This window comes from Coturnix japonica, chromosome 24 (assembly GCF_054131305.1).
Source record: "Coturnix japonica strain WE chromosome 24, WE-NBRP24, whole genome shotgun sequence".
Lineage (NCBI taxonomy): Eukaryota > Metazoa > Chordata > Aves > Galliformes > Phasianidae > Coturnix > Coturnix japonica.
The window spans coordinates 5,470,514-5,492,629 of record NC_140686.1 but is presented as its reverse complement, the minus strand read 5'-3'; the positions used below and the strand labels follow the sequence as shown (position 1 = coordinate 5,492,629).

Below are 22,116 nucleotides of genomic sequence, written 5' to 3'. Positions count from 1 at the left end.
CAAGTTCATTCTGTACCCCCACAGCATAAATTATTTTAGCACTGCACCCAGTTCAGAAAGGATATATTAAAATTCCCACTTTTTTTTTTTTTTTTACTTGAACAAACCATTTATCTTTTACGAAACTCGCTCGCAGAGTCTTGAGTTAGCAAACTCATTTTACCAGAAGACAATCATTTGCTTTAATTTTGCAGGGCTTTTGTCCCCAATAACACAGAGACAGGAGGAATGCTGCAAAGATGTTTTTCTAGAAGAGAGGAAAAGTCATTAATTTGTATGTCATTGCACGTTGTTAATATGAAAGTGTTTCTGGTACTGATAAAAATTTCCATTACTGGATCACCTTCTACATTGTTGCTACATAGATTCTACATTTAGTATTTTGACATTGCCAGTCACCAATGCACTTTGGGATTCTTAGGTACTCAGCCCCTGCTGACAGCTTCAGTGTTAGAACAGTGGATTTCCACATGATGTGAGCCAGAAGAGCATCACAAGGGCTCTTGAACACAGCATACCAAGGCCTGAAATCATCACAGAATGGTGTGTGTTGAAAGGGACCTTTCTCCATCCAGATGAGGAAGAGAGCAGTCATCTGGGCTGAGGCCTGTCCAACCACAGCACTCAGTCCTGCACCTCTCAGACATCCAGAGGTGCTCTGGGTTTGTCTCAAAGTGAAACACACCTATTTTCCCTTACAGTCAACAGCACAAACCTTATTGCTGTGTTACAACTACACTGAAAAGAAATTCTATCTACCTTCCTCTTGAAAATCCCCCTTTTACAGCCCACGCCTTTTAACACATGGTTCTCCTTGGAACCATGGACCCAATAGCACTCCAAAACCAATATCTGAGTCCAACTGCCTGGCGCGCTGCCCTCAAAGATAAGGATGTTGAGGAGAGCTGGCTACTGTTCAAGGATGCCCTCCTGGCAGCACAAGAGGTCTCCATTCCCCTGATTAAGAAAGTGGGCAGGAGAGGTAGAAAACCGGCATGGCTCAGCAAGGACCTGCTAAGAGAACTGAGGGTGAAGAAAGGGGTGTACAAGCTCTGGAAACAAGGCTGTGTCACCCGGGAAGAATACAGGGATGCCGTCCGAACTTGCAGACGTGGGATCAGGAAAGCCAAGGCGCAGGCAGAACTGAACTTGGCGAGGGACGTGAAAAACAATAAGAAAATTTTCTACAGGTACATTGGCCAGAAGAGACAGGCCAAAATGGGCGTACCTACTCTGGTAAATTTAAAAGGAGAAATGGCTTCAACAGATGAAGAGAAAGCTGAGGTGCTGAATGAGTTCTTCACCTCGGTCTTCACTGGTGGCCAGGATTCTAGTCTTTTTCACGTCCCTAAGTCTTGCACCCCCATACCTCTATGTGGGGACCAAGGAGGTAAATCCCTCCCCACTGTAAGGGTAGAGCAAGTCCGAGAGTGCCTCCTTAGACTGAATGAGTATAAGTCTATGGGGCCAGATGGCGTGCATCCCAGGGTCCTGAAGGAGCTGGCTGAGGTGGTTGCTGAGCCGCTCTCCATCATATTTGAGAAGTCGTGGCTGTCAGGTGAGGTCCCGGATGATTGGAGGAAGGGTCATGTCACTCCCATTTACAAGAAGGGGAGCAGGGAGGACCCGGGGAACTACAGGCCGGTGAGTCTCACCTCCGTGCCTGGGAAGATTATGGAACAGATCCTCCTGGACAACATGCTTGATCACATAAAGAACAAGCATGTGATCCGAGACAGCCAGCATGGCTTCACCAGGGGAAGGTCATGCTTAACTAATCTTGTGGCCTTCTATGATGGAGTGACGGCGTTGGTGGATGAAGGGAAGGCGACCGATGTCATTTACCTGGACCTGAGCAAGGCCTTTGACATGGTCCCCCATCACATCCTCATCTCCAAATTGGAGGGAGGTGGATTTGATGGGTGGACAACTAGATGGATAAGCAATTGGTTGAAAGGCCGCAGACAGAGGGTGGTGGTCAATGGCTCTATGTCCAGGTGGAGGCCGGTAACGAGCGGTGTCCCTCAAGGGTCTGTCTTGGGACCGGTGCTCTTTAACATCTTTATTAATGACATCGATGAGGGAATGGAGTGCACCCTCAGCAAGTTTGCTGATGACACCAAGCTGAGTGGTGCAGTCGATACGGTGGAGGGAACGGATGCCATTCAGAGGGACCTTGACAGGCTGGAAAGCTGGGCTCGGGTGAACCTAATGAGGTTCAACACGGCAAAGTGCAAGGTTTTGCACTTGGGCCGGAAGAACCCCAGGCACCTGTACAGCCTGGGAGGAGTTGTCCTTGAGAGCAGCTTGGCAGAAAAAGACCTAGGGGTCCTGATAGATGAGAAACTTAACATGAGCCAGCAGTGCGCTCTGGCAGCCCGGAAAGCAAATGGGATCCTGGGCTCCATCAGGAGAGGGGTGGTCAGCAGGGATAGGGAGGTGATCGTCCCTCTCTACTCTGCTCTTGTGAGGCCCCATCTGGAGTACTGTGTCCAGGTGTGGAGCCCTCAGTACAAAAAAGATATAGAGATTTTGGAAAGGGTCCAGAGGAGGGCCACAAAGATGATCAGGGGGCTGGAGCACCTCCCCTATGAGGACAGGCTGAGGGAGTTGGGTCTGTTCAGCTTGGAGAAGAGAAGGTTGCGGGGTGACCTCATTGCAGCCTTTCAGTACCTGAAGGGAACTTACTCCCAGGAAGGGAGTAAACTCTTCGAAAGGGCTGATAACAGCAGGACACGGGGAAATGGTTTTAAGTTGAAGGAGGGAAGATTTAGGTTGGATGTTAGGGGAAAGTTCTTTACTAGAAGAGTGGTTAGGTCCTGGAACAGGCTGCCCAGGGAGGTTGTGGATGCCCCGTCCTTGGAGGTGTTCAAGGCCAGGTTGGACGGGGCCCTGGGCAACCTGATCTAGTAAAGGTGTATGTTTGGTGGCCCTGCTGGGCAGGGGGGTTGGAGCTACATGATCCTTGAGGTCCCTTCCAACCCGGGTAATTCTGTGATTCTGTGATTCTGTGAACTAAGGTCCTTCAAAAAGCTGCTAACATGTAGATTTTGGTGATAATTTGATGAATGGATTTGTTGAACAAATTGCTTTTACTGTGTATCAATAAAAACACAATCAAAGCTATTTTTATGCCTAGAAACCTAAGTCTTTGGCATGGCTTCCTATGGTGGCTTCTCTGAGGTCTGCAAATGGTTAAGCTCACAGTACAGACTTCTCTACAATGAAGCAGCAGTAAAGGAATCCTTCTGCACTAACATGATACTGATGGAAATCAAGTAGATCCAATGCCACTGCTGTTCTATCCAGCTTACCTGAAATGAGCTAACGAGCAGGTAAGTTCCTGCAGGAATGGATAGAACCACAGCAGCCACATAATCACAATGCCTAATTCCCTGTGGACATTCAACTAGAAACTAAATGGCCACCAGCCAACATGGGTTTGCATGATTCATATGTAGTGAAAGAAACCCTGTGGCTGGAGTTAGAGATAACACACAGGATGTAAGGAAGAGTTGTTGGCTAAACTTTCAATGCCCAGCACCAAGATGAGTTTTAGCCCTATTTTCATTAACACCATGAATGACCTCTGAGTACTGTAAACAAATCAGCAGCTTCCAGGGCCTACACAGTGCAGCAGTAGCAAAAAAAGCCACTGACTTCCTTGTCTTGGACTCCCACCACAAACAAAACAGGGCTAAAACAAAGGTGAAGCTTTATCTACCAGCAGGGATTTCAGAGTTCATTGCAAGAAATGAGATTAGGATTGCAGGTGTTACATTTAAGGCACAGAGTGTTGAAAGACCAGCCCCTTACCCACACCGCATCACAGACCTCAAGCCTCACCGTGTACATAAGGATGTGCATGACATACCATGACACTGAGTCCTGAGCCTTCAAACACTCCTGAACACAAGAAGCAATCGCAGGGAGATTAGACCATTAGAACAAGAAGCCACAGAGAGAAAAGTGAAGGCGTTTTTTGAGTAGCAGCTACAAAGTGCCTGATTACTCCACTTGCTCCCCAAAGACTTGCTTCCTACACCCACACCCCCCCTGCAGACAATGTTTAAATAACTACTGAAGAAAACAATCCCCAAACTCTTCACATAGTTCAAATACTTCACCTAAAAGGAATTTTTATTCTTACACCTCAGACTGCACCAGCCCTCAGCACAACACACACGTTTACACCGTGGTGCCTGAATTGTGCACACAGAAGGCGTGGAGCTGCAGAGCTGCTCATGGGCCTGGGACTACAACAAGGAGATGTGCCAGCTCTGAGTATGTTTTCCTGTGAAAAATGCCATGCTGGTCCTCCACTTACTCTTTTAAAGTGCCTTTCCATAGTCTACATGAAAAAGAAGTCCTCCTGCAGCCAAGAGACACGTACCTGAAAACCTATGTTGCTTCTTTCCAGGACTGGAGCTCCAGAATATTTCTACCTTGCCCCAGAGAGACCATATTACTAACAGCAGCAGCCCCCCAGCAGTACTCAGTCAAACCAAGCAGAGAAGCTGTGTGGCTGAATGAGGTCTTCAGGGTTTTAGAAACATCACTCTCCAAAGAGCATCAGTTGCTCTCTGTTACAGTACTGCTATTTATAACCTGGAAAAGCCTTTCCATCCCAGAGAGCCATATCATCTCCTTCCAACAAATGGACTGCAGCCAAACTACTGCAGAAACCTTCCAAGAGAATAGATCAAGCCTTGCATTCCTCAGCAGTGATACTCAATAAAAATCCATTCATCTCCTTGGGATGCAGACAATTCATGTCTCAGATGAACATCCTTTGTGTAGGGTGGCAGGGTTGTATTTGTTTCCCCGAAGACCTTCAACTGCTCAAACGCAGCCATAACAGAGATGAACTCTGAAAGCCCAGAAGTACAGGAAAAACAAATGGCCAGGAACAATTATAACCAAATTATGCTACAAGACTTTCTCTTTCCCTTTCTTTCTAACACCTGACAATCCTTGTATAGGGGTAACAGTAGCAAAAAGAAGTGATCCATCATATAGAAAGAATTAACAGGCTGCACCATTGCTGCTCAAGCTCTCAGCACTGATCTCTGCAAAATATTTTGGGGAAACATAATGCAATTTGGAAAATGCTGCATCTTTCACTACCCCTTTTCATCTTGCTTTTCATCAACGTAACTTCTGAATGCTTAAAACTCTAACAGAACCACCATAGCAGGTACAGCCCTTTCCTGCAGCAGAACACGTTTCCTGTCCCATAAGGTACACTTAGTTCAACAAGACTGGGGACGTTTGCCTAGGGGACTTTGGGACAGTCCCCTACCACTGACAACTTGGGGTCATGAATATGCTCGTATTTCCACAGGGACTGGCCCTACGTGGGTTCCAGCATGATATGTTTGGTCTCATCTGAAGGCAGAAAATAGCATCCAGCCTTCATAGTAATTGTAATTGTGTGTTTCTTACTTAGTGGTATTGCTTTGAAACTTGCTGTGTTATAGAATCACAGAATCACAGAATTATCAAGGTTGGAAAAGACCTAGAAGATCATCTAGTCCAACCATTACCAATACTTCCTGGCTAAATCATATTCCTCAGCACCACATCCAAGCGTTTCTTGAACACTCCCATGGTTGGTGACTCCACCACGTCCCTGGGCAGTGCATTCCAATGCCTGACTACTCTTTCCGAAAAGTAATACTTCCTAATGTCCAGCCTGAATCTCCCCTGACGCAGCTTAAAACCATTCCCTCTAGTTCTATCACTGATTACACAAGAGAAGAGGCCAACCCCCAGCTCACTACAACCCCCCTTCAGGAAGTTATAGAGAGCTATAAGGTCTCCCCTGAGCCTCCTCTTCTCCAGGATGAACAATCCCAGCTCCCTCAGCTGCTCCTCATACGGCCTGTGCTCCAGACCCCTCACCAGCTTTGTAGCCCTCCTCTGAACGCGTTCCAGGGCCGCAATGTCTTTCTTGCAGTGTGGGGCCCAAAACTGAACACAGTACTCAAGGTGCAGCTGCACCAATGCTGAGTACAGGGGGACAATTACCTCTCTGTTCCTGCTAGTAACACTGTTTTTGATGCAAGCCAGGGTGCCGTTGGCCTTCTTGGCCACCTGGGCACACTGTCGGCTCATGTTCAGCCGAGCATCAATCAGTACCCCCAGGTCCGTTTCCTCAACACAATCCTCTAGCCATTCTGCCCCAAGCCTATAGCGCTGCCCAGGGTTGTTGTGACCAAAGTGCAGAACTCGGCATTCGGTCTTGTTGAACCTCATCCTGTTGGCTTTCGCCCAGCTCTCCAGACTATCCAGATCCCTCTGCAGGGCCTCGCTACCCTCAGGCAGATTGACACTCCCTGCCAATTTGGTGTCATTCACGATCTTACTGAGGGTGCATTCAATGCCCTCATCCAAGTCATCAATAAAGATGTTGAAGAGGACAGGTCCCAGCACTGACCCCTGGGGAACACCACTCATGACTGGTCTCCAACTGGATTTAACTCCATTTACCACCACTCTCTGGGCCCAGCCCTCCAGCCAGCTCCTTACCCAGCCAAGAGTGTACTCATCCAAGCCACGGGCTGCCAGCTTTTGTAGGAGAACAGCATGGGTGACAGTGTCAAAGGCTTTGCTGAGGTCTAAGTAGACCACATTAACAGCCTTTCCTTCATCTATTAGACGGGTCACAGGATCATAGAAGGAGATCAGATTGGTCAAGCAGGACCTGCCTGTCATGAACCCATGCTGGCTAGGTTTGATCTCCTGGTCATCCCACACCTGCCTTGTGATCTCCCTCAAGACAATTCGTTCCATTCCCTTCCCTGGCACCGAGGTCAGGCTAACACTTACAACCTTTCTTGTAAATGGGAATCACGTTGGCAAGCCTCCAGTCTTCCGGCACCTCACCTGTTAATAGGGAGCGCTGAAAGATAACAGAAAGCGGCTCAGCGATCACCTCCGCCAGTTCCTTCAGCACTCTCGGGTGAATCTCATCCAGACCCATGGACTTGTGGCAGTCCAGTTGGAGTAGTAATTCCCTGACCGCTTCTTCAAGAATCACAGGGGGTTCAGTCTGCTCCCCAGCCGAGACTACCAGGTCAGAGCGTGGGGAGCCCTGGGAAGGACCGAGACGACTTTTAAAGACAGACGTAAAGAAGGCATTCAGAACCTCTGCCTTTTCCTTACCCTCTGTAATCACATTCCCAGCCTCGTCCAGTAAAGAATGGAGATTCCCCTTTGTCCTCCTCTTACAGCTGATGTACTTGTAAAAGGGTTTCTTGTTTGTTTTTACCCCAGTGGCCAGCTTAGATTCAAACTGGGCTTTTGCCTCTCTGATTTTCCCTCTACACATCTTAACAGCCTCTTTGTATAGAGTTATAGTATATATATAACAAAGAGTTATATATATATATAACAAAGAGTTATATGTAACTCTTTGTTATAGATAATATTAGTAATAGTTTGACATAGTGTGTGATTTTCTGTTTTACCAATGCAGTCTCAAGAATTAGAGTTTTAGGCATTAGCTAGGATGTTGTGTGCTTCTTCTATTTTAGTAATAGATCAGATGTGTATTAAACAGGATTTGATGTAATCCATGCTAGAATGTACAGGAACAGCTCTCTCGGTGTTTTAGTACTGTTTGGTTACGATGTTATTATCCTATTAATTAGCTTTTCTTAATTTGCAAAGACAAAACCTGGATAGGAATCCCAGACAAAGAGATGACCCTGTATCATAGAATAGATACCTCTCTTACATCCAACTAATTGGGACTTGAAAATATAACCATGCATCATTTTAGACAAAAGTGCACGCTAATAGAACTAAATTTGATAGTTTATTCTGTTTTCCAAGCAGGTGTTCCACTTGGGCTCTATATCATGCACTGGCCATGCGGATATGGTGTACAACTGGAAGAAATCCTTCAGACCCTGAATGCAGGAGAGAATCTGTGATGGGTGAGAGAGGAAAGGTGCACCTTGAAGCAGGGGACGCCCTGCTGGCACTACCTGTCGCATCCACCACCAACATGGTTTGCTGTTTCTCAAGGGTCAGTAAGTAATAATGCCCCTAGTGATACTCTAGTACATTTTTCCTCTAAAATTGGTTCTATTTGACATGCTATTCCATTAAATTGCATGATCATTAATCAATTATTAGCCCGGATAACTCAGTCAGTAGAGCATGGTTATGAGCATCTTAAAAGCATTTATTGCACAAATTTTAGTGGTCATTAAAAAATCAATGTATCAGAGTATATGAAAATTGAAGACTTTTCCAAATCAGTTACAGATTAACACAATGGGACCCTCACAGATTTATTTTCAGGTTGCAGAAACTTAGGTTGCAGTACAAACATATTTGTTCTTTTTAGTGGGTTTAACAGTAATGTTGTTATGTTGTATTTGACTTGTCTCTTTTTTCACTTTTAGAGTATTGTCAATCAAGGCCTTGATTGAGTTATCATAGTTATGTTATTAATATAAGTAGTGTTGTTATTCTATAGGCAGTATCTTGAAATTGTTGTAATACAAGAAGAATTTTATGGAGCAGCAGCCATGGATCAAGATAAGGAGTTCACAGAGCAGCAGCTACAGAGCAGGATAAAACTACATGAGAACTAATTGAACAAATGAACTGAATTGCTTGTTAAATATGGTTAGTCGGTCGGTAAACTGAGCCTTTTCAGCCTAAAAGAAAACGGGGGAAATGTAGAGAGTGTTTTTTACAGCTAGTTAGCTGAGAAGGGTCATAAACACGGTGCAGTTAATCAAGCAGCCATAACACCTGCAAGGACAGTGAGAACAACAGGATGCCCTGGGATGGTGAGAAACTAGCCATGGTTTTGTGAACTCAGCAAGGGAGTAGCTTTCAGGATGATAACAAGAAGCTGCAAAGATACTTGGGGATGGTATGTAATTGGGAACCAATGATGAGCTCCACTTTTGCAATATGTATGAGCTAATTATCCGTATTATAAATGTACACGCAGTCAAGGAATAAACGAGATTAGCTGATCATATGTCAATGACAGGTGTGATCGTTTGCTTTTCTCCCGCCGTTCTGCAACAGGTGCTGTTCTTTAGAAAGCTCTGCCTGATTATGCACATCTCTCTGCATAGAGTTGGGCTTCTTTTGACAGAGGGCCCTATTACAATCTTGGAAAAAAACACAGAACATGATAAATGGAAAACTCACGTTGTAAAGCTAGATACCAACAATTTTTAACAAAGCTTGCAGCTGCACTTCCCCACAGAGAGCATGGCAAAGCTTTGATGACAGGGCTTAACAGACTTAGGAAAACTCACTGCAAGAGACTGAATGTGTCTCACTTTGTCCATTCTTCATAGGTGCCCTGCCCGCAGCAGGAGCAGAGCAAGAGGAAGACTGAATCTCCCCAGTACTCTGAGGTACTTTCTCTGAAGGATGTGCAGGGACCCCTGTTGGCTTGCTTACTTCTTGGCTTGCTTACTTCTAGGCTTGTCACCTCTGGACCCACCTCCCTCTGCTGCTGCCTCTGCCTTATGCTTCTGAACAATGACACCTTGAAATACTTAAGCTCTAGGCCAGCTGTTCAAGGTACATAATGCTGCTAGCAGGCCTGGGTGCTTTTCACAAGCTGGAGGGGCAAAGCAGTGTGTTAGAAACAGCCTTCTAGTGGATACACAGAAACACTTTGCTCCCCCTGCAGGTTTCTGCACTGAAGCTGACATGAACCTAACAGTGGATGAGCAATGGGTATTTCTGAATTCTCCCCATCCCTGATTCTAGGAGGAGCCCAAGCTCCTGCCTTCGATGCCCAACTGTGAATTGGCCCGTTTGCTAAGCTTGTGCCACATGAAAGACTGCAGCCATATTGGGGATGTTTAATGTAAACAGGCACCAAATTACACGACAACACAAGCCATATACTCACATCAAAGCTCTGGACTCTGAGGTTTCTCCATGTCCGTCCTAAGTTTCCACGTAGTTCCCAGAGAGTGGTGCTCAGGTCTTTGCTGTAACAACCCAGAGTGGAGAGCTGATTCCTTCTCTGGGACATTTCTGTAGCTCAGGATGCTTCAGCGTGCACTCAGCTATGACAGTGACTGGGAAGGAATGGGGCTGCTGCATTCCGTGTCTGCTCCTATGAGCAGCTTAAGGTTACAGTGGGGGCATGAGCTCAGGTTGCTGTAGCACACTGAGCATCGTTTCAGCAGGGTAGATTCAGTGATATGAAAGTTGGTTGCCTTGTTTTACTAACCTGTAATTAGGAGGGCTGCCAATCAAGAAGTTGCTTTTTCCATGCTGGGAGAATTGTGTGCATGTTCCTTTCAAAAGCTATTTTTTGAATTCTAATAGAAGGGAATGCAATTAAGTAACGTGAGTTTTTGAAAGTAGAAGTTGTCAGTTTCCCTCCATAAAGACTGCTCTTTCAGAAGTTGTGCTCTTGTGAATGTCCACAGCAAGGCCTGTCTCTCTTTCAGGCTCAAGGCTGGAAGTGACAGACTGGAAACCACAGCTCAGCAACAAAGCAAAACGAATGAAGCCCCTCAGGACAACCTTCAAGCCTTTGCTTCAGTAAGCTAGTTAAAAACCTCTGTGGGTTTTGCAAGCTCCTGAGACTAGTTAAGTAATTCTGTGAGGAAAATGCATGATGACATTTTCCTGGAGGGCCTAGGAGAGCTGAATTCCCAAGCTGTGCTGACCATAGGCTACTCTGAAAATCCTGCCATTCGTTATTTCCCCACGTTTGTGGTTTTGAGACTTGCCACGATGCTATGGCAAGCTGTAGTTAACACTAGAGAAGGTAAGGGTTTACACTAACATGCTGGTGTAAGTATTTTCAGGTTTAGATCTGCTTTAGTTGTGGTATCGAAGACCTCAGGCTGCACGTTAGACATTCCTCCTGCATTAGAGGTATTTGCCAAGTTTGTAGAACTGCACAGCACTGACTTGAAGTGTCTCACTGTCCTTAACGTGGTTAGAGTTGTTATAAAATAGTATTTTCATCTGAGGCCTATGAGAAGCAAATGATTCATGGATTTGGTCTGGGGAGGTAGGGAGGTGACTGCAGGCCCTGTGCTGTACTGATACTGGCAAGAGTGGCAATAAGGTGTGAACTTCAGGAAGAAACACTGCATATACAAAATAACAAAACTTAATTTTTAGTCTTTATTATTAAAGCATGTAAAAAAGAGACCAAAAAACCCACAAAACTAGTGGGATATGTGATCTTGTTTCTGTGAAACAACCACATGAGGCTGCTTTAATGGCAGTGATTGCCATTCTCAGTGAGAACTCCAGGTTTTGATCACAGTTTTGATGAAATTTTACTCTTCCTGTGCTTCAGCCTTGAAAAACAGTCACTCACAAATGTATTTACTGCCAGAAGCGGTGACACAAGTAAGAAGGAGGATATTTCTCTCTGGTAAAATGAGACTTGTAGAGGTCTGGTAGAGAGACATGATCAAACTTTTAGTTGCAACTCCATATATTCCATTTGAAAATCTGCAAGTCATGTATTTATGTCAACTGAAAATGAAGTCATAAAGAAAGCAAATAAATGATATATTTCTTTTTTCAATCTTGAAACCTATTCTTAATTTTCATTGTTAAAATGGGAAGCATAGCTGCATCTTTTTCATTTAGAGTAAGCCAAAAGGAATTCTTTCAGCATTATCAATAGAAACTAGCTGTTAATCCAGCTGAGGATTAACAGACCATGTGCATGAGATACAGTGTGAGAGCTTCAGACTGGACCAGGAACAAGCAAAACTGTATTTAAGCACACACATTGGCTGCATAGGGAAGCAAGAGTGTAACATCAAAAGCACCACCTCAGCTCCAGCTCTCCAACCTAGACAGAGCTGGAGCTGCTATAGTCTCTACCTGCAACTGCCCAGTTCTCTTCAAAGCCCTGGAGCAAGCAATGCAGAAACATGCTATCTGCCCAGCCAGATTTCCCAGCTTGTAAACACATCAGCTGCAAATCAGGCGTAGTAAATCACCTGTGGATACTGATAGGACAAGGGGAATGGTTTGAAACTAAGGCAGGGGAGGTTTAGGTTAGATATTAGGAGGAAGTTTTTCACACAGAGGGTGGTAACTCACTGAAACAGGTTGCCCAAGGGGGTTGAGGATGCCCCATCCCTGGAGACATTCAAGGCCAGGCTGGATGTGGCTATATCCAGGGGGGTTGAAACTAGATGGTCATTGTGGGCCTTTTCAATCCAGGCCATTCCATTCTATGATTAAAAGATTCTATGACCAGACAACACGCAGCACACAAGCCTTTACTGCCATTGTTACTCTTCAATAAGCAAAATACACACAGTGATTTAATAGGGGAAAAATAAAGACTGCAAAAAGAGAGCTTCAGACTGCCATTTTGTACCTCAGAGCTGCAAGGATTGTGAGCTAAATTATCCAGCCGTATTGTTATGTCAAAGGAAAGGTGAGTCTTTAGCAGACTAACCCAAATGCCAATGCTTACGCAACACTTAAGCCACACTTAAGCCCTTACTTGAAAATCTTACTGTGCTACGTGGATCTAGTACTGGGTAAGAGAAGAGGAATCACCTCACGCAGACAGCAACAGGAATAGCAATTGCTCAATGGTTCTTAGAGAAAGCTCCAGATTACCAAAGAGAACACACTGAGAATATGAGGAACTGTGACAGGAAATACCAATTTCTGAAGAAAAATAAAAATTAAATGGAACTATTTGTTTTTAACAGGAATGAATTTAAAATATTATTCAAAATCACCCATATTAAAGATTTAATAAACAGTATGAACAAAGGTGGAGGGGGGGAGGGGAAGATGGGAAAACTGAAGACAGAAAGCTGACAACTGGTTTAGTAACAGGTTAAAAACGCGTGCTTTGAGATCCCTATTAAATAATACCCACAAGTAGGGCAAGAAATAACCCTGCAGACGGTTATCCCCGTGACTATTCCAAAGGCAACGGCCCCAGGACACACCGTTGCCAACCGCTTTCTGAGGCAGCCGAGCCTACAGACGCGCACACTCCTGCTCTCCGCGGGTGTGTATCCTCTTGATATCGCTTCATATCGCTTACTATCGCTTCATATCGCTTAATATCGCACGTATAACGCATACGTGGGGCTCCCGGCTCCGGCTGGGAGCCTGAGGCTGCCCTGCAGCCTGTGGGTTGGGCCGCGGCTTCTGAGCATGCGCCGTGTTTCCGCGTCCTGCTCGGGGCTCGGCCCGGCAGAGTTTTAAGACGACATGAAGAAGATACTCAGCTTCGTAAAGAAGAAAAAACGGGATCCGCCGCCCGGCAGCGCCGCCTCGGCGTGCTCCGCCGGTGCGTACGAGATCCGCCGGAAGGAGCTGACCAAGCTGCACCGCGGGGCCGCCGCCGGAGACCTGGCCCTGGTGCAGCAAGGACTGAAGAAGCACGACATCGACGAGCGTGACAAGGCGCAGCGGTAAGGGCGGCGGGCCGGGCCGGGATCCCCGCTGCATGACCTGGGCACAGAGGGCTGCTGTTAACGGGGGCCGTGCGTGGCTGGGACGGCCGGTAGAGGCCGCTCCGATGTGCCCTCCCGGCCTGGATCCCTCGTAGGGCTGCTCGGCATTCCTCCGAGCTGAGAGCTCTGTTGGGGGCTGGTGAGAAAGGGCAGCGATAAGGCTGCTGGCTTCATGAAGGCTTTCTTGCTTGCGAAGCTGATGGTGGTTCCTTTAGGTTGTCATATTCCCCAGTGCTTGGTAACGGCTGCTTTTGGGTGAGGAGGGGCTCCTGCACAAAGTTGTGTTTGTTACAGTTAAATTACTCATTCGAGCTCTTTGCGGTACACTGTGCTAAATAAATAATAAATACAGTGCTCAGATCAATATTGTCAGGCTTCTATTCGGAGGTGAAGGATCTTGTATACTTATTTGGGAATTTCTCAGTGGGAACAGTCACTCTCGAGTTGTTCCATGTCTGTGACAAGGCATGATGAGTTATTTGACGTTCTGCCTGTTATTTCGTCCTCATCTTATCTGCCTTGGAGGAAGCTGGTCTTATGGAGGGTACTCATCAGCCTGCCTGTGATGGGAGCTGTTAGGACAAGAGGGAACAGCCTCAGCTTGCACCAGGGGAGGTTCACGTTGGATGCTAGGATAAGCCTCTCCAGAGAGTGGTTGTGCACTGGAATGGGCTGCCCAGGTTGGTGGTAAAGTCACCGTCCCTGGAGGTGTTCAAGAAACATGTAGATGTTGTACTAAGGGACATGGTTTGGTGCACGCTGGTAATGGAATAAGCTTGTTTTTATTTGATTTTGTTTATTTTGGGAGGTAATTGGGATAAAGAAATGCAATTTGCCCTGTTCATGTACCACAGAGTGAAAATATTTATTTAGCTGTCTGTTTCAATTTACACGTTTCACTTTTAGGACACCACTGCATCTTGCTTGTGCAAATGGACGTGAGGATGTCGTTACGTTTCTAGTAGAAAACAAGTGTAAGCTAAATCTTTTTGACAGTGATAACAGATCTCCACTGATGAAGGTAAGTAGAACATACTATGTTGCTGCAAGTAGGAATTATTGATTATGTATTAAATGATGTCTTTCCAGATTCTTTAAGTAAGTCTGTGTAGAAGCATGCATGCTGTAATCAGTGTGGCTTTGGCGTGCGCTAGCTAATCTTGGCAGATGCTTTTATATTCCAGGAATGGGAAGTTGTAGTAGTAGTGACACAGTGAAATATGACTGCTGGAAATTTTACCTTTTTTTTTTTTTTTGTGTGTGTGTGTGTGTTGTTTCCAGGCAGTACAATGCCAGAAAGAAAGATGTGCAGTGATCCTGCTAGAGCATGGTGCTGATCCGAACCTGGCAGATGCTGGTGGCAACACTGCCCTTCACTTGGCTGCTGTAACTCCTAACACATTTCTAGCAGGGATGTTAATTGAGCACAGTGCCCGTATCAATGCTCAGAATAAGGTACATTTCGAGATTCAATAGAGAAGTTCAAAAAGTTGCATTGATATTTTTATTGTAGATTTTTTGTTTGTTTCTTTTGATTTTTAACTTGAATTATTTCTGTTCTTTCAGGACGGATGTACTCCTCTTACTCTTGCTATCTCTGAAAATCACAAAGAAATGGTAGAGCTCCTTCTTAAAAAAGGAGCTGATGTTCACACTCGAGATCCGTGTGAAAGGTGAGGAGATGGTCTAAACTCTGCAGGTCACCTTAGTTGTCTTCAGGTTGGACTGATGGGAGGGATGGGAATGAGCATTGAAGTAGAAAGACACAGAGAAAGAGCTCGTTGAGTGACTGGCGAAAGCAGGTCTCAGCTTGGCAGGTGGCATGCATTATTGCATGTTTTCTGCATTGAGAACTGCAAGAAAACATTGTTTCTGGTAGCCGCTGTGGCAGGAAAATTGCTATTGTGCCAGCAACATTGCTGTTATGCCAGAGAGAGTTTTTCAAATTGATGCCAAGTTTGTATGCAAGTGTTGTTAATATGGAAGCTTTTTTTTCTGTTCATAAAGTGATTTTCTTTGAGATTGAGCAAATGGGAATTAAAATAATTACAATGTCTGACTAAATTGTATGGTTTGTCTTGTATTTTGGATGCTGTAGAACCCCACTTATGACTGCAGCAGCCGGTGGGGAGCTTAAGTTGGTAGAAATACTTCTTCGCTATGGTGCTGAAATTTTCCATAAAGACGTTAATGGATGGACAGCTGAGGACTATGCTATTCTTCATGGAAATGCTAGGTAAACTTTTAAATTTATTGCTAGGTTTTTAGTTATCAGTGTTGAGTTTGAACCTTTTTGGTAACAGCACCAAGTTTAACGGTGCTATTTTGAAGATGTGTTCATTGACATCTTCTCACGTATACTGTTCATGTGTCTGGTGTTAATTTGAAAGTTGAGAAAAGGGCTTCTGCTCAAAATTCTCTGTAAGATTTCAAGTGTTTGTTTCTAAGCTGATGTCTGCCTGCTATACACTATTAAAATGTGTCTGTAGCCCACAGACGCAGAAGTTCAACTTGAAAAACTGAAATGTTTGTAAATTCTTCTCAAAACAGAACCCTTGTTATTACTGTCTTCAGTTCCACTGACCAGGAACCACCTGTTTTGTTTCAGAGGAGATCTAGCTGTTATTTCTTTTGTTAAATTACTAAGCAGTTTAACTCCTCCTACACATAAGTATTTTACCCATGGGTGTTCATTCATAAGAGTGGTTGTATTTGTAAAAACTGGACTGCAAAGGGTACCGAGCAGAAGTAAATAACTTCATAGATCTGGATGTGCATCTATAAAATAGATGTGTCCATTATATTTGAGTATGTTACGGTTTGCAAAAAGTAGAGTATGTTACACTTACTGAATATGAAAATTGTTTTGGCTATGGTTATGTTTAGGATGGATAGTATAAGGCTCTTATTATCCCATTAAGTGTTTATGTAGCTATGGGATTATTTTTCCCAAATGCATTTCCTTTTTTGCTCTCCATAGTCTTAGTAAAACACTGGCAGAATATGCAGACCATGAGAATGCAGGGGAAGCTTCTGCAGGTGCTAAAGGAGGCATCCCTGTGCCAGTGACTCCTCACCAGGCAAGAGCTGCTGGCTTTACGTTGGGTGCAGCTGCTTCGAGCAGAGGAGGTAGGATATTTAACTGTGGTAGAGCTAATGGGCAGAATCGTGGTGGCCCCTTCCTTAGGTTGGTTTGCATCTTTTAAATTCACCGTGCTCAGTGTGGACTTCAGTGGAAGCATCAGGTGGACTGTAATAAGAAGTGTTATGAATGTGTTTGCTTGCTGCTAGTTTACACTGCATCTCCACAGGCTGTGGGGACAGTTGTGATTTGTGTGCACTACATCCATCTGCTCATACAGTTGTCACTTTCAGCACATTAAGTTGCCCATTTATTTAAATTGTCCCTTTAGCAAGGGGGAGGAGGGAAGAGAAGAAACAAAATAGGTTAAAGTAGCCTTGTTTTATGGGTGTGCAATTTTTCTTAGAGATGCTCATTTAGATTGTTGTTCAGAAAATCCAATTGCAAAAGCTGTAGTTTCATCCCAAATAGTAGTTTTATCTTCTGTAGCAGCGAAGCAGCAGATGAATTGCAAGAAGATGCATCTTTTGTTGATTACCACTGGATTTCTGTCACTTCGTTTTAATTTTAATAGTTTCACCTGCATAAAGCTCCTTTTTTGGGAGACATAATTTCTCACCTTCAATTACAATTGCTTTTGTTTGTGTTGTGGAGACGTAACAAAAATTGTCTTGGAAAAATAACTTCATAAGCAACAACAGTACATTGTTTGTATACACCGTATCTTTTTGGACATGGTTTGATTTATAATCAAATAATGTTTTTTTCAATTACTTTTATTTAAAAAAGAAAAAAAAAAACAACTGAGAAAGACTTTGTGATCCAGAAAAACTGTTACATTTTCTCATTGCCTTGTAAATAAAAGAAATACATTCCTTCAATGAATTTGTAAAATCCAGGCAGCGTTTATAAGCTCAAATTGCCCTAAATGAATCTTAGAAAGTTGCTATTTTAGTATGAATGAGATTGCCTTGCAGTTTACGTTTCAAGCCCCAACGTACGAGGTTTTATTTGTTCCTTATTTTTAAGGGTTTTGTGAGAATCATGTGTCAGATGGGCAGCAGACTGTTCAAACACAAGTCATTACTTTTTTATTATAAAGACTTAGAAATATGAACAAAGAATACATGGCATATTTTTTCTTCCTGCACTTATCCCAGATGGAAGTATAGATTTTAGACCCAAGTGATGTTGCCTTTGACTTAGGAGCAGTTACTTTGAACTAGAGAGTGGTTGAAAAAGTTTCTTCGTAGCTTGGTTTTGAAGTTTTGTTTGCTTGTTTTTCAGTGGGGCTCGATACAGTTGGTTTAATCATTGAAATACTTTTTTTTATCCAAATCCACTCAGTTGCTACCTTCCATGCACGTAGATAGTTGCTCTGGTACCCCATTGTAAGGACTAACAGGCCTGGGTTAATTTAAAATATGTGATTTGAGGGTTTCTTCTTCCAAGTAGAGGGTACATTTAGACTAGATATCAGGAAGAAATTCTTTACTGTGAGGGGGATGAGACACTGGAACAGGTTGCCCAGAGAGGTTGTAAATGCTCCCTCCCTGCAAGCATTCAAAGCCAAAGGTGGATGGGGCTTTGAGCAACCTGGTCTAGAGGGAGGTGTCCCTGCCTATAGCAGGGAGTTGGATTTAGATGATATTAAAGGTCTGTTCCAACTCAAACCATTCTGTGATTCTCCCTGTGCTCAGTCTCTTAAAGATGACACCAGCATGAGGAGTAGGAGGGAGCAGAGAGAAAGTTCAGTAGCGTAGTAGAAACAATATTGGAATTAATTCTGCAGTCTCTGATTGCATCCACACCCTGAATCATGAGAGTCCTTTTAATATGCCACAGTAACAGTCTTAAAAGTGTCCTTTAGAGGAGAAGCCGGGATGTTGAGAGAGAGACCAGAGAAATACCCACTTTGGAATTCTTTTATTGTCTTTTGCTCTTCTGTTTTATTTTTCTGCTATCTAAAATTTTGACCTTATCCTTTCTGCTACTTTTGTACCTTCTAATTAGAAGAGGAGATTCTGAAGAATGTTGAACAGGTCAGCATTTTTCAACAAGTTTGCTCATGATTATTTGGATGTCAGAACATGAACCCTTTTATTAATCACGTACAGATTGGCTTCCAGAACGTATTGAATGACCGATCTCTTAGATTTTAAGTAACAATTTCTTTTTGAGGAAAACAGTAGTTGTGCTATTTCTGTTTCTAGTATGTTTGCAGTGACAGTATGTTTGGCCACTGCAGCACATACTAGTGTATTGTTCAGTGTTTCCCTGAGTCATTTGCAATTGGACTTGATAATCTTTTCCAACCTTAGTGTTTCTATGATTAGAGGAATTGTCTCAGCATTGTAAAACTCTTTACAAAAGTAAATTATCACTTCTGTGTGATTTTTATCTCCTGAGGTCAGATAAAACTTTTCCTGTATTCCCTCTTAAGGAAACAGAGAAAAGCCAGAAGGGATGAGAAATCATCTTGAGGTTCTTTTCAACCCAAGCCATCCTATGATTCTTTTAAACTTTCTCTTAAGTGTATGTTTCTGATAGTAGCTGTTTTTCCACAGCACTGCATGTGTATGTGATAAAATCCATGTAAGTAGGACAACCTTCTGCTCCAGAGAAAAGTAACAGATTTATTGTGAAAGAATTTGATGTCAAGGTAGTGTTCCACAGTTTCTCTTTTGACACACAGATGTACACATGCACACAAATGCATGTCATAGTCACAGCACATTCTCCCAGTGCTGTAGCTTTGTGTGTGTGCTTTTTGTATTTTCCAAACTTGTGAGATTCCGCATTTATTCTGATGTCATTGTTGTCTGTCCTTTCCATGCCTTTCCCTTAATGGATATAGAAATGCAACGGTCCCCTGAGCAGACTCTGAGAACAGGAGAATCGAGTGAAGGTATTCATTCTGCACAGCAGTATTTTAAATACCACACATGTCTTGTGATACACAAATACTTATTCATCATAGGTGCTTATTATCTTGCAGATCTGTATCTTGATGATTTAAGATCTATGAGTTAGAGTGGATTTGGGGCAGCTTTTGTTTCTTTGCATGTTTTGCATGAGTCCCTTATTACTGAATTCAGCATTTGCTTTTATCACTTGTGATAGTGTTGGTTTTGGGGTTGTTTGTTTTGTAATCTGTTCTCCTCTTGCTCAGAAATGGTGATATAGGCTTCAGTTAAAGTGGAAACGGGTCCCTGGAGACTAGATCTCATTTCTGTGTCAGTGCATCATGGCTGTGGTTTTGGTCTAGCTGAAAGCTATCTCATCAAATTCCTGTCTCACCTTCTAAAGGATAGCAGGATCATTGGCAGTATTTATATGTTGAAAGCAAAAGTGTAGGTAATTTAATGAGCTGTTTTCCTTACTTCTAGTGGTACTCATTGAAGATGTAACTGAAGTCGTTCGTCCAGAGTTTAACTGTTCCACACAGCAGCAATTTTCTGTTCTGCGTGGAAAGTTAGCAGATAGAGTCATAGTACTGAGTTAGTTATTTAGCTTTACATACAGCAGGATTCCATTAGCATTTAAGAATATTCTGTGTTTTCTGTAGTGGAAAACATCAAAAATCAGATTGTTAGCATTTGAACCATTTAAGATGCCCTCAGATGGGAAGTTTCAGCCTCTAGCTTTTTTCTACATGAGATTTCTTTGAACATTTATACTGTACTGCATCTCAGAAAGCTGTGTTCAGATCAGGGAATATTCTCGCATACTGTGTTTAGGAAAGGCAAAATTTGTACACTCATTTGTAGGTTGTTAGTAGTAACCCTTCTTTTTGTTATAATATTTAACAGTTCAGAAACTTCAGGAATTATGATTTCTATGTGGAGATCAGATATGTCTGTTTTCCCTTCTGTGCTGGGAATCAGAAAGTCCTTCTATTATGTTTTAGTTGTTAAGAGGTGTTAGCGCTTCAAAAATTGTGTTCCTAGACTGCAGTTTTCATTAGAACGGTGACCTGAAGGATTTACTGCAGGGCGCTCTCATCAGGGTTGCTAATGATCTGAAGTAAGAGCGATTGTTGGATATGCTTCAGCACAGAGCTGGCATTCAGAGGGACTTCAATGAGCCAGGGCAATAGACTGGCAGGCATCTTAAGAAATCCATCGGGGGCAAATACCAAGACCCATTTGGGGTGAAAAAGCCCCTTCCTACAAAACATGATGGGACTGCATGGCAGGGGAGCAGCTCTGCTGAGAAAGGACACAGACCTGTCAGAAGGCAAGCTGAGCATGAGGCAGCAGGGTGCTCTGGCAGCTAAGGGCTGCAGCTTGCACTGTGCTAAGAGTAGCAAAGCCAGGAGACTGAGAGAAGAGATTGTCAGCCCCTATTTAGCACTCACTTGACTGTGCCTTGGCTGTAATTTTGAGTTCCTTCTACGTGAGAGGTCGATGGATCAATAGCAAGCTAATTCTCTAGGGAGCCATCATATTTGTGAAGGAGTATTTGCCCTGTGAGAGAGGGCTGAGAAAGTGGACTTAGCCTGAAGAAGAGGCAGCTTTGAAGGGCCCTAACTGCAGCGTCCAATGCAGATGAGAAGACAAAGCCAGATGCTTCCCTGTGATACTTGACAGGAAGCGAAGATGGCAAGAGGTATAAATGGAAGCAAGATGGTTTCTAGCTGGAGATGAAAAGTGTTGCCATGATAAGGATGGCAAAATAGAGAAGTTGTGAACCTTCTCTTGGAGGTGTTCAAGACTAGACTGAATAAAACCCTGACCAACTTTTCCTGACCTCAAAGCTGAGCTGGCTTTAAGTAGTTGGCTGAGAGACTTCCAGAGATCCCTTTTGACCTGACCTATCCTATAGTCTTAGGTGTGAGTTACTACCTTCACTGAACTGATAAAAACTTGGGGGTGTAGTATAGCATGCCCTGCTAATGCTCCTTTTGTCTCAAGTATATCATTTTTTGATTCACTGTAGAGAAATGCTGGTGATTCTTCTAGCTAGGGATAACCTATAGCTCCTGAGTATGCTTTTTGATTTTCTTTGTATTTATAAATATACTTTATATTTATTTATAATCCATAGCAAGGTACGGCAGCAAAAAATGGTAGATATTGTAGATATGTCTGATTTGTTTTTCAGTATAATTTGAAAAAGCATTTGTTTTGTAAATACTTTCCTTCATGCTGTTCTTATTGAATTGGCCACTTCAGCTTCTGTACTCTTATGAGCTGTTTTCATGTTAAATGTCTGTATTGGTTAATTTTTAGTATGCAAAATCTAATCTCAACATGTCGATTTATATTTGAACAGCAATGGATGACTTTTTCGAAGGATACTCAACAAGGTGAGTCTTATAAAAATACCAAATGCTTATTTGAGGAATTATTTGAGAGGACCAGTACTTACTTTTCGTTGTTTTTGAAGTTCTGAAAAAGAGGGCAGTAATGGCACCTGGAATAATTCTGAGGAAGAAGAACTGGATTTTACAGCCAAGGTATGGTGCCTTTATGGGAAAATAGTTGTGTAAAATAAGTGATTTGAAGGCAATTTCCTATGAGATAGAAGGAAACTCTTTTTCCAGCCAATTCTTTTTTTTTTTTTTTT

At 43.4% G+C, this 22,116-nt stretch overlaps 1 protein-coding gene across 3 annotated transcripts; it reads left to right on the top strand.

Annotated features, from left to right (window-relative positions):
- The first annotated feature begins 13,146 nt into the window (after nucleotides 1–13,146).
- LOC146757153 (uncharacterized) lies at nucleotides 13,147–22,076 on the top strand. Of its 3 annotated transcripts, XM_085523495.1 has the most exons (9): nucleotides 13,147–13,421; nucleotides 14,370–14,484; nucleotides 14,745–14,918; nucleotides 15,030–15,136; nucleotides 15,562–15,699; nucleotides 16,444–16,592; nucleotides 19,403–19,453; nucleotides 21,823–21,856; nucleotides 21,937–22,076. In XM_085523495.1, the coding sequence occupies exons 1-9, from the start codon at nucleotides 13,219–13,221 to the stop codon at nucleotides 22,037–22,039; spliced, it is 1,074 nt and encodes a 357-aa protein (XP_085379621.1). In that variant the 5' UTR covers nucleotides 13,147–13,218; the 3' UTR covers nucleotides 22,040–22,076. The 3 variants fall into 3 exon arrangements, with proteins under 3 accessions (XP_085379621.1, XP_085379622.1, XP_085379623.1); XM_085523496.1 differs by lacking the exon at nucleotides 19,403–19,453; XM_085523497.1 differs by lacking the exons at nucleotides 16,444–16,592; nucleotides 19,403–19,453 and having other exon boundaries at nucleotides 21,937–22,006.
- Nucleotides 22,077–22,116: the final 40 nt, after the last annotated feature.